The sequence below is a fragment of the Mesoplodon bidens genome (assembly GCF_964165515.1).
Source record: "Mesoplodon bidens genome assembly, chromosome: 11".
In the NCBI taxonomy this organism is placed as follows: Eukaryota; Metazoa; Chordata; class Mammalia; order Artiodactyla; family Ziphiidae; genus Mesoplodon; species Mesoplodon bidens.
The window spans coordinates 50,956,848-50,969,468 of record NC_138167.1 but is presented as its reverse complement, the minus strand read 5'-3'; the positions used below and the strand labels follow the sequence as shown (position 1 = coordinate 50,969,468).

Below are 12,621 nucleotides of genomic sequence, written 5' to 3'. Positions count from 1 at the left end.
AAAGGATCTTGCTGTGATTTATGTCATAGAGTGTTCTGCCTATGTTTTCCTCTAAGAGTTTTATTGTGTCTGGCCTTACATTTAGGTCTTTAATCCATTTTGAGTTTACTTTTGTGTATGGTATTAGGAAGTGTTCTAATTTCACTCTTTTCCATGTAGCTGTCCAGTTTCCCCAGAACCACTTATTGAAGAGGCAGTCTTTTCTCCATTGTATACTCTTGCCTCCTTTATCAAAGATAAGGTGACCATATATGCGTGGGTTTATCTCTGGGCTTTCTACCTGTTCCATTGATCTATATTTCTGTTTTTGTGCTAGTACCATACTGTCTTGATTACTGTAGCTTTGTAGTATAGTCTGAAGTCCACGAGCCTGATTCCTCCAGCTCCATTTTTCTTTCTCAAGATTGCTTTGGCTATTCGGGGTCTTTTGTGTCTCCATACAAAGTGTATAATTTTTTGTTCTAGTTCTGTGAAAAATGCCTTGGTAGTTTGACAAGGATTGCACTGAATCTGTAGATTGCTTTGGGTAGTATAGTCATTTTCACAATGTTGATTCTTCCAATACAAGAACATGGTATATCTCTCCATCTGTTTGTATCATCTTTAATTCCTTTCATCAGTGTCTTATAGTTTTCTGCATACAGGTCTTTTCTCTCCCTAGGTAGGTTTATTCCTAGGTATTTTATTCATTTTGTTGCAATGGTAAATGGGAGTGTTTCCTTAATTTCTCTTTCAGATTTTTCATCATTAGTGTATAGGAATGCAAGAGATTTCTGTGCTTTGATTTTGTAACCTGCTACTCTCCCACATTCATTGATTAGCTCTCGTAGTTTTCTGGTAGCATCTTTAGGATTCTCTATGTATAGCATCATGTCATCTACAGACAGTGACAGTTTTACTTCTTCTTTTCCCATTTGTATTCCTTTTATTTCTTCTTCTTCTCTGATTGCAATGGCTAAAACTTCCAAAACTATGTTGAATAATACTGATGAGAGTGGGCAACCTTGTCTTGTTCCCGATCTTAGAGGAAATGCTTTCAGTTTTTCACCATTGAGAACAATGTTGGCTGTGTGTTTGTCATATATGGCCTTTATTATGTGGAGGTAGGTTCCCTCTATGCCTACCTTCTGGAGGGTTATCATAAATGGGTGTTAAATTTTGTCAAAAGCCTCTTCTGCATCTATTGAGATTATCATATGATTTTTATTATTCAATTTGTTAATATGGTGTATCACACTGACTGATTTGCAGATATTGAAGAATCTTTGCATCTCTGGGATAAACTCCACTTGATCATGGTGTATGATCCTTTTAATGTGCTGTTGGATTCTGTTTGTTAGCATTTTATTGAGGATTTTTGCATCTATGTTCATCAGAGATATTGGCCTGTAGTTTTGTTTGTGACATCTTTGTCTTGTTTTGGTATTAGGGTGATGGTGGCCTCGTAGAATGAGTTTGGGAGTGTTCCTCCCTCTGCTATATTTTGGAAGAGTTTGAGAAGGATAGGTGTTAACTCTTCTCTAAATGTTTGGTAGAATTCATCTGTGAATCCATCTGGTCCTTGGCTTTTGTTTTTTGCAAGATTTTTAATCACAGTCTCAATTTCAATGCTTGTGATTGGTCTGTTTATATTTTCTATTTCTTCCTGGTTCAGTTTTGGAAGGTTGTGCTTTTCTACAAATTTGTCCATTTCTTCCAGGTTGTGCATTTTACTGGCCTATAGTTGCTTCTAGTAACCCCTCATGATCCTTTGTATTTCTGCAGTGTCAGCTGTTATTTCTTTTTCATTTCTAATTCTGCTGATTTGAGTCTTCTCCTTTTTTTTTTTCTTGATGAGTCAGGCTAATGGTTTATCAATTTTGTTTATCTTCTCAAAGAACCAGCTTTTAGTTTTATTGACCTTTGGTATTGTTTTCTACATTTCTTTTTCATTCATTTCTGATCTGATCTTTAGGATATCCTTCCTTCTGCTAAATCTGTGTATTTTTTGTTCTTCTTTCTTTAATTGCTTTTGTGTCAAGTTAGTTTGTTCATTTGAGATTTTTCTTGTTTCCTGAAATAGGACTGTATTGCTATAAACTTCCCTCTTAGAACTGCTTTTGCTGCATCCCATAGGTTTTGGGTCATCGTGTTTTCATTGTCATTTGTTTCTAGGTATTTTTTGATTTCCTGTTTGATTTCTTCAGTGATCTCTTAGTTATTTAATAGCATATTCTTTAGCCTCCATGTGTTCGTATTTCTTAGTTTTTTTCCTGTAATTGATATTCAGTCTCATAGTGTTGTGGTTGGAAAAGATACTTGATATGATTTCAATTTTCTTAAATTTCCCAAGGCTTGATTTGTGACCCAAGATATGGTCTATCCTGGAGAGTGTTCCATGAGCACTTGCGAAGAAAGCGTATTCTGTTGTTTTTGGATGGAATGTCCTACAAATATCAATTAAGTCCATCTTGTTTAATGTGTCATTTAAAGCTTGTGTTTCCTTATTTATTTTCATTTTGCATGATCTGTCCATTGGTGAAAGTGGGGTGTTAACGTTCTCTACTATGACTGTGTTACTGTCGATTTCCCCTTTTATGGCTGTTAGCATTTGTCCTATGTATTGAGGTGCTCCTATATTGGGTGCATAAATATTTACAATTGTTATATCTTCTTCTTGGATTGATCCCTTGATCATTATGTAGTGTCCTTCTTTGTCTATTTTAAAGTCTATTTTGTCTGATATGAGAATTGCTACTCTAGCTTTCTTTTGATTTCCATTTGCATGGAATCTTTTTCCATCCCCTCACTTTCTGTCTGTATATGTCCCTAGGTCAGAAGTGCGTCTCTTGTAGACAGCATATATATGCATCTTGTTTTTGTATCCATTCAGCCAGTCTATGTCTTTTAGTTGGAGCATTTAATCCATTTACATTTAAGGTAATTATGGTATGTATGCTCCTATTACCATTTTCTTAATTGCTTTGGGTTTGTTATTGTAGGTCTTTTCCTTCTCTTGTATTTCCTGCCTAGAGAAGTTCTTTTTGTATTTGTTGTAAAGCTGGTTTGGTGGTGCTGAATTCTCTTAATTTTTGCTTGTCTGTAGAGGTTTTAATTTCTCCATCAAATCTGAATGAGATCCTTGCTGGGTAGAGTAATCTTGTTTGTAGGTTTTTCCCTTTTATCACTTTAAATAGGTCCTGCCACTCCCTTCTGGCTTGCAGAGTTTCTGCTGAAAGATCACCTGTTAACCTTATGGGGATTCCCTTGTATGTTATTTGTTGCTTTTCCCTTGCTGCTTTTAATATTTTTTCTCTGTCTTTAATTTTTGATAGTTTGATTAATATGTGTCTTGGCATGCTTCTCTTTGGGTTTATCCTGTATGGTACTCTCTACGCTTCCTGGACTTGACTGACTATTTCCTTTCCCATGTTAGGGAAGTTTTCGACTATAACCTCTTCAAATATTTTCTCAGACCCTTTCTTTTTCTCTTCTTCTTCTGGGACCCCTATAATTTGAATGTTCATGCGTTTAATGTTGTCCCAGAGGTCTCTGAGATGACCCTCAATTCTTTTCATTATTTTTCCTTTATTCTGTTCCCTGGCAGTTATTTCCACCATTTTATCTTACAGCTTATTTATCTGTTCTTCTGCCTCAGTTATTCTGCTATTGATTCCTTCTAGAGTATTTTTACTTTCAGTAATTGTGCTGTTCATAACTGTTTGTTTGCTCTTTAGGTCTTCTAGATCTTTGTTAAATGTGTTTTGTATTTCCTCCATTCTGTTTCCGAGATTTTGGATCATCTTTACTATCATTACTCTGAATTCTTTCTCAGGTAGGTTGCCTATTTCATCTTCATTTATTTGGTCTTGTAGGTTTTTACCTTGCTGCTTTGTCTGTAACATAATTTTTTGTTGTTTCTTTTTTTTTTTTTTTTTTTATGGATGGTACTGTATTCCTGTCTTACTGGTTGTTTGGACTGAGACATCCAGCAATGGAGTTTGCAGGCAGTTGGATAGAGCCGGGTTTTGGAGCTTAGATGAGGACCTCCAGGAGGCCTCACTGCAATTAATATTCCCTGGGGTCTGAGGTTCTCTTTTAGTCCAGAGGTTTGGACTCAGAGCTCCCTGCACAGGAGCTCGGGCCCAACCTCTGGTCTGGGAACCAAGATCCCGCAAGCTTCGTAGTACAGTAAAAAAGAAAGAAAGAAAGAAAGAAAAGAGCAGTACAATATCAAAGAATAAAAAACAAAATAAAATTAGAATGATAAAAAATATATTAGGAAAAATAAAGCTATAATTGGAACAACTGCAACAAAGTAAAATAAAACCACAGCAGAAAAAAGAAAAAGAAACAAAAAAGGGGGGAGGGGGGAACAAGCCAAAAGGAGAGACCAATAACAAAGTATAAAGAATAAAATAAAATTAGAAAAATAAAAGAATTGGAAAAATAAAAATATAAAAGAATCAACCACAATGAATCAACAAGGTAAAACAATCCCAATCTAAAAGAGGAAAAAAGAAAAAAAAAAAAAAGCCTTGACCATGGGGGCAGAATTTAGGCAGGGTTGGAACTTAGGCAGGGGTGGGGTTTAGGTTGGGGCGGGACCTAGGTGGTTGGGGGGGCTACATTTGAGCATGGGGCGGGGCATTCAAGTGTGGGGCGGGGCCTCTGCTTAGGACCTGCATGGAATAGGAGAGGCAGCACGTCAAAAGGAGGAACTCTGGAGTGTGGAGTTCTGGAGTTTGGAAGTAGCACCCTGAGTGAGGGTATGTGGGTGGGGCTTGGGTTCTGCATGGCAGGAGCGAGGCTCCAAGGGCAGAGGATTAGGCCCGGGAGCCCAACAGGCTTCCCAGTGCCTAAGTGGACAGGGAAAGCACTGGATGCATTCCTCCATGCCCCACCCCATCTCCCCCAGGGTCTCCCCTGTCACCACTGCTGGACCAGTAACCGTGGGTCAATCCCACTGGGTTTAGGCACTCCTACCCTCTCCCAGCCACCCATCGGGGTGCTGGTCCTGGAGGTCCGGCCTTAACTTTTGCTCCCCATTCCCTCCCTCCCACTCCCTCAGGACCTGCACGGCTGGAGGGGGCTTTGGTGGGCAGAGGATCAGGCCCGGGACCTCAGCAGGTTCCTGGGGGCCCAAGTGGAAACCTGGCCATACTCCCTTTTGATCCTCTGCCCTCCCAATGGTTCCCCAATTTCCCCCTTCGGGTGTGGGATCCCTTCCCCTCAGCCAGCCACCCCTCGGGGCACCAGTCCCATCCCGCCTCCACTTCTCCTCCCCCTTCCTTCCCTCCACTCCCCATGTCCTACTGGTCGCTGGGGCCTCCTCCCATCCCCTTAGGTGTCCGTGGTTCCCCACTGGGGCCTGGTAGGTGCCCTAGTTGTGCCGAGGCGCGAATTCCACATCTTCCTAGTACGCCATGTTGACTCCACCCTTCTCCGCTGTTTTAAAATGCCAACTTAGAAATGGAGACAAATCAAGTGCATTCTCATCCTCAGCCTGAACTGTGCTGATTTTCCCCTTGTATGTTTTATTAAATAAAAAAGATAAACACAGGACTTTATAAGCCTCCAGGAATAGACACCACAATTTACAACAGCTACACAAAGGCATAAAGTGGGAAGGGCTGAGAAGCAGATGGAGAAAAAAGAGACATGCTTAGGGTGATTTTTTTCAAGCAGTCAAGAGGATGAGGTTATCTAGGAAACGACTTTGGACTTACTTTTATGTGCTCTATTTAGTAAACTGGCCTGGGCATTAGTATACTTTTAAGGCTTAGAAACTCATTAAAACAGTACTATAAAATGAATACACACACACATTCATGCATACATGAATGTCCACCTGTTACATGGAATATTTTGGTACATTGCCCCTTACCTGTCTACATTTCCAGAGAGTTCCTAAAGTAGAAGACCAGCATTATACCAGGGTGAAAACACTGAAACTAGGGGTTGGACCTCTTTCAATCTCCACCCCTGGAATACCACACTGAAGATTTAATTCCACAGAGATGCCACCATGCTGTGGTATCAGATATTTGGGGTTTAAGTCTCTACTCCAGGCATCCTTTCCTGATACTCTAATATATGGTGATAAATGTCTCCTTAATCTGTACAACAGTTTTCAATTATCCTCATAGGAGACCACCTTGAAGGAGCGAGAAAAAGGTTTAGTCATGGTTTCTATTTTTCTATTTGAATCAATACATTCTAGTTAAATGGACAATTAATAGGTCACTTCCAAAATAGTGTATCAGTCCTGGTTAATAAACAATCCCCACAGTGGATAATGGGCCCTATGTATTCAGCAAGTCCTGTATACACTCAGCTCATCCACTAAATCCTTTTTCAGGTGGACAGGGTTATACGGGAAGATGAGCTAGAATGAGTCTATAAAAGTCAGTTTCATTCACTGCTTTATTTTTCAGCCAAGTGCTTTAAATGGTGTCCAGAAATTCACTTGGAATGTGAGACAGGAGAAAAGACTGACACACAGAGCCTTGCTTTATGACCATACAAAAGGGCAACTGACCCTTGCCCGAGTCTTTTCCCTGTGAAATGGTTCCGAAAGTTCATCTGCACAGTGAAAAATCGTGGTGAGGTCGCGTGTGGATGAGTCAAGTGAAAGTGATGATTGGTCACGGGTCTGTCACCCATTGTGGCCGGGTCTCGGCCATGTAAAGTGCTCTGTGGGAAAGTATCAGCCCCCTAAAGAGATGCTCAGAAGCTTGCAGCTCATTAAACGGCCAGCATTTGCTGCCTCACTTGTCAGGAATCATTCTGTTGAGCAACTGCTCTCCTGAAACATTCATAAAACACATGCAGAGAGGCAACAGGGAATCTGAATTCAACCGTGATACAGCTCTGGACTTCCACCTGACTCTACCCCTATTTCACTTTTCACCTGACAGAGCTGTTAACCTGAATCAATGTTTTCTCTTGGGCAGCTGAAATAAATGCACCCCTCCTCTGGACTTGTTTATCATAAACTCGAATCCTCTGTCTACAGATTCTTAGCTGACCTAGAAATCTCAAGATCAAGGTGAACTTTATTTCTTTTTATTTTCAGTTAGACATTTTTTTCTTTGTGTGAGTGTGAGTGTACTCTTCAAGTTTTTGAAAGTTGTCATTCTCCCTCTACCCTGCACACTATTACAACTGTGTAATGTTTGAAAAGTTCTCTTGAAAATGTTTCCTACAACCCTGGTTGGTTTTCTTAAAGATCATAAGAGAAGGTATTTATCTCCTTTTACAATCTTGACAATTTTTGATTATTTTCCATGGATACCTAGGGACTTTCTGTGTCACATTTTCAGTTGAATGGAAATTTTACACAATTTCTTAGCTTTCTTTCTTTCCTTTCTTCTTCTTTAAATGAGCATTGCTACACGTTTCAGAAAGAGCCAAATGGGTCCCTCTGACATCTTTTACATCAAATGGAAAATAAGTTGCTTTCCTTGGTGTGTCAGACCTGGGTTTCAATGCCATTAGAAGCCACTCACAATCGCTCAGTGTGCTGAGGTTCGATAAATCTCTGGAGACCTCCTGAATAGGATCGCTGTGATTTTTAGTGAGGAATTACCTCCTTGCCATTGCATTACCAATTAGTTTTCCAGAGCACATTAAATCCTGCTGCTTTGGTTTACAGAGTAACTGAGGCATTGCTGATGAAGTATAAAAACTTACTTGGAAAAGCAGTGGGGGAGGCAGGGCGCCGACAGGACCCACCGCAGCACGACGAGTAGAATGGCGGGGCGCTCAGAAAAAAAGGCTTGGAAGGCGCTGCAGAGAAAGCATTGATCACACTGATTAGCCATATCTCTTAGACAGTATTCAAAATTCCAATTTCCCCAAAGTCATGGAGTAAAGCACTACATCTTCTGAGACTTTAGTTAAACTTTTACTGGAATTAAAGTCATTTTAAAGCAGGCTTTACCTGTCAAAGAGCTTGCTAAATAATTTCATCAAGGTTTGGAAGCTGTGGTGTAAACAATCAAATTATCAAAACCAAACTTAGTCATTCGTTTTCTGTGTGGTTATAAGTAGTAAATATCAAATAGTCCTTTATCTAATATAACCTCGAGCAAAACTGCCCAGGAGAACTCTCTGTGATGATGGACATGACCTCTACTTGCACTGTCCAATATGTATCCACTTCTCACATATGACACTAAGCACTTGAAATGTGCCTAGTATGTCTGTGTAACTGAATTCTCACTTTAAGTTCTTTTTAAATTTAAATAGACTCATGTGTCTAGAGGCTTTCATATTGAACAGCACACCTCTGGATACAATACTTACCAAGAAACAATCTGGATGTTACACACTTCAGTTTACTCGTTTAAGAGATGGCATTACTCTACTGCTTATCTTCATAAGGTTCTTTGAAACATATAGATAGCTAGATTCCAAAGTTGATAATAGTTAATTTACTGAGCAATTCCATAACAAAAAGTGGCCTTTCTGATCACTTTTACATGACTCAAAGTATTTGAGAATAGTAACAACATTTACTCTCAAGAGATATCTATTAACCTGAAAGCATTTGTGTTTATAGTATAGGGAGTTGCCATATAATTCTGCTCTTCTCATTTTCTTAAACTATTCTATTCAGAACATTTTCAATTCATATACACGGAATAGTTATCATTACTCTTTTTTATTTTTAATTTTATTTTTTTTATTAGTTTCTGCTTTATAACAAAGTGAATCAGTCATACATATACATCTGTTCCCACATCCCTTCCCTCATGCATCTCCCTCCCTCCCACCCTCCTCATCCCACCCCTCCAGGCGGTCACAAAGCACCGAGCTGATCTCCCTGTGCTCTGCGGCTGCTTCCCACTATCTATCTACCTTACGTTTGGTAGTGTATATATGTCCATGCCTCTCTTTCGCTTTGTCACAGGTTACCCTTCCCCCTCCCCATATCCACAAGTCCATTCTCAAGTAGGTCTGTGTCTTTATTCCCGTTTTACCCCTAGGTTCTTCATGACATTTCTTTTTTTTTAAATTCCGTATATATGTGTTAGCATACGGTATTTGTCTTTCTCTTTCTGACTTACTTCACTCTGTATGACAGACTCTAGGTCTATCCACCTCATTACAAATAGCTCAATTTCGTTTCTTTTTATGGCTGAGTAATATTCCATTGTATATATGTGCCACATCTTCTTTATCCATTCATCCGGTGATGGACACTTAGGTTGTTTCCAGCTTCGGGCTATTGTGAATAGAGCTGCAATGAACATTTTGGTACATGTCTCTTTTTGAATTATGGTTTTCTCAGGGTATATGCCTAGTAGTGGGATTGCTGGGTCATATGGTAGTTCTATTTGTAATTTTTTAAGGAACCTCCATACTGTTCTCCATAGTGGCTGTACCAATTCACATTCCCACCAGCAGTGCAAGAGTGTTCCCTTTTCTCCACACCCTCTCCAGCATTTATTGTTTCTAGATTTCTTGATGATGGCCATTCTGACTGGTGTGAGATGATATCTCATTGTAGTTTTGATTTGCATTTCTCTAATGATTAATGATGTTGAGCATTCTTTCATGTGTTTGTTGGCAGTCTGTATATCTTCTTTGGAGAAATGCCTATTTAAGTCTTCTGCCCATTTTTGGATTGGGTTGTTTGTTTTTTTGCTATTGAGCTGCATGAGCTGTTTATAAATTTTGGAGATTAATCCTTTGTCAGTTGCTTCATTTGCAAATATTTTCTCCCATTCTGAGGGTTGTCTTTTGGTCTTGTTTATGGTTTCCTTTGCTGTGCAAAAGCTTTGAAGTTTCATTAGGTCCCATTTGTTTATCTTTGTTTTTATTTCCATTTCTCTAGGAGGTGGGTCCAAAAGGATCTTGCTGTGATTTATGTCATAGAGTGTTCTACCTATGTTTTCCTCTAAGAGTTTGAGAGTTTCTGGCCTTACATTTAAGTCTTTAATCCATTTTGAGCACATTTTTGTGTATGGTGTTAGGGAATGATCTAATCTCAAACTTTTACATGTCCCTGTCCAGTTTTCCCAGCACCACTTATTGAAGAGGCTGTCCTTTCTCCACTGTACATTCCTGCCTCCTTTATCAAAGATAAGTTGGCCATATGTGCGTGGGTTTATCTCTGGGCTTTCTATCCTGATCCACTGATCTATCTTTCTGTTTTTATGCCAGCACCACACTGTCTTGATGACTGTAGCTTTGTAGTATAGTCTGAAGTCAGGGAGCCTGATTCCTCCAGCTCCGTTTTTCGTTCTCAAGATTGCTTTGGCTATTCGGGGTCTTTTGTTTTTCCAAACAAATTTTGAAATTTTTTGTTCTGGTTCTGTGAAAAATGCCAGTGGTAGTTTGATAGGGATTGCATTGAATCTGTAGATTGCTTTGGGTAGTAGAGTCATTTTCACAATATTGATTCTTCCAATCCAGGAGCATGGTATATCTCTCCATCTATTTGTATCATCTTTAATTTCTTTCATCAGTGTCTTATAATTTTCTGCATACAGGTCTTTTGTCTCCTTAGGTAGGTTTATTCCTAGATATTTTATTCTTTTTGTTGCAATGGTAAATGGGAGTGTTTTCTTGATTTCATTTTCAGATTTTTCATCATTAGTGTACAGGAATGCCAGAGATTTCTGTACATTCATTTTGTATCCTGCTACTTTACCAAATTCATTGATTAGCTCTAGTAGTTTTTCGGTAGCATCTTTAGGATTCTCTATGTATAGTATCATGTCATCTGCAAACAGTGACAGCTTTACTTCTTCTTTTCCAATTTGCATTACTTTTATTTCCTTTTCTTCTCTGATTGCTGTGGCTCAAACTTCCAAAACTATGTTAAATAAGAGTGGTGAGAGTGGGCAGCCTTGTCTTGTTCCTGATCTTAGTGGAAATGGTTTCAGTTTTTCACCATTGAGGACAATGTTGGCTGTAGGTTTGTCATATATGGCCTTTATTATGTTGAGGAAAGTTCCCTCTATGCCAACTTTCTGCAGGGTTTTTATCATAAATGGGTGTTGAATTTTGTCGAAAGCTTTCTCTGCATCTATTGAGATGATCATATGGTTTTTCTCCTTCAATTTGTTAATATGGTGTATCACGTTGATTGATTTGCGTATATTGAAGAATCCTTGCATTCCTGGAATAAACCCCACTTGATCATGGTGTATGATCCTTTTAATGTGCTGTTGGATTCTGTTTGCTAGTATTTTGTTGAGGATTTTTGCATCTATGTTCATCAGTGATATTGGCCTGTAGTTTTCTTTCTTTGTGACATCCTTGCCTGGTTTTGGTATCAAGGTGATGGTGGCCTCGTAGAATGAGTTTGGGAGTGTTCCTTCCTCTGATATTGTTTGGAAGAGTTTGAGAAGGATGGGTGTTAGCTCTTCTCTAAATGTTTGATAGAATTCGCCTGTGAAGCCATCTGGTCCTGGGCTTTTGTTTGATGGAAGATTTTTAATCACAGTTTCAATTTCAGTGCTTGTGATTGGTTTATTCATATTTTCTATTTCTTCCTGATTCAGTCTTGGCAGGTTGTGCATTTCTAAGAATTTGTCCATCTCTTCCAGGTTGTCCATTTTATGGGCATAGAGTTGCTTATAGTAATCTCTCATGATCTTCTGTATTTCTGCAGTGTCAGTTGTTACTTCTCCTTTTTCATATCTAATTCTATTGATTTGAGTCTTCTCCCTTCTTTTCTTCATGAGTCTGGCTAATGGTTTATCAATTTTGTTTATCTTCTCAAAGAACCAGCTTTTAGTTTTATTGATCTTTGCTATCGTTTCCTTCATTTCTTTTTCATTTATTTCTGATCTGATTTTTATGATTTCTTTCCTTCTGCTAACTTTGGGATGTTTTTGTTCTTCTTTCTCTAATTGCTTTAGGTGCAAGGTTAGGTTGTTTACTCGAGATGTATCCTGTTTCTTAAGGTGGGATTGTATTGCTATAAACTTCCCTCTTAGAACTGCTTTTGCTGCGTCCCATAGGTTTTGGGTCGTCGTGTCTCCATTGTCATTTGTTTCTAGGTATTTTTTAATTTCCTCTTTGATTTCTTCAGTGATCACTTCGTTATTAAGTAGTGTATTGTTTAGCCTCCATGTGTTTGTATTTTTTACAGCTCTTTTCCTGTAATTGATATCTAGTCTCATAGCATTGTGGTCAGAAAAGATACTTGATACAATTTCAATTTTCTTAAATTTACCAAGGCTTGATTTGTGACCCAAGATATGATCTATCCTGGAGAATGTTCCATGAGCACTTGAGAAAAATGTGTATTCTGTTTTTTTGGGATGGAATGTCCTATATATATATCAATTAAGTCCATCTTGTTTAATGTATCATTTAAAGCTTGTGTTTCCTTATTTATTTTCATTTTGGAAGATCTGTCCATTGGTGAAAGTGGGGTGTTAAAGTCCCCTACTATGATTGTGTTACTGTCGATTTCTCCTTTTATGGCTGTTAGTATTTGCCTTATGTATTGAGGTGCTCCTATGTTGGGTGCATAAATATTTACAATTGTTATATCTTCTTCTTGGATCGATCCCTTGATCATTATGTAGTGTCCTTCTTTGTCTCTTCTAGTAGTCTTTATTTTAAAGTCTATTTTGTCTGATATGAGAATTGCTACTCCAGCTTTCTTTTGGTTTC

The 12,621-nt window shown here is 38.6% G+C and overlaps 1 protein-coding gene across 1 annotated transcript in view; it reads right to left on the bottom strand.

The window, feature by feature from the left end:
• Window positions 1-12,621, bottom strand: part of DBX2 (developing brain homeobox 2) — a gene marked incomplete at both ends in the record, with an annotated part of 45,213 nt that overhangs the window by 15,520 nt on the left and 17,072 nt on the right. Inside the window, one exon of the mRNA XM_081249094.1 lies at window positions 7,675-7,770. Coding sequence (XP_081105220.1) covers window positions 7,675-7,770 — 96 coding nt within the window. The remainder of the gene's footprint in view (window positions 1-7,674; window positions 7,771-12,621) is intronic.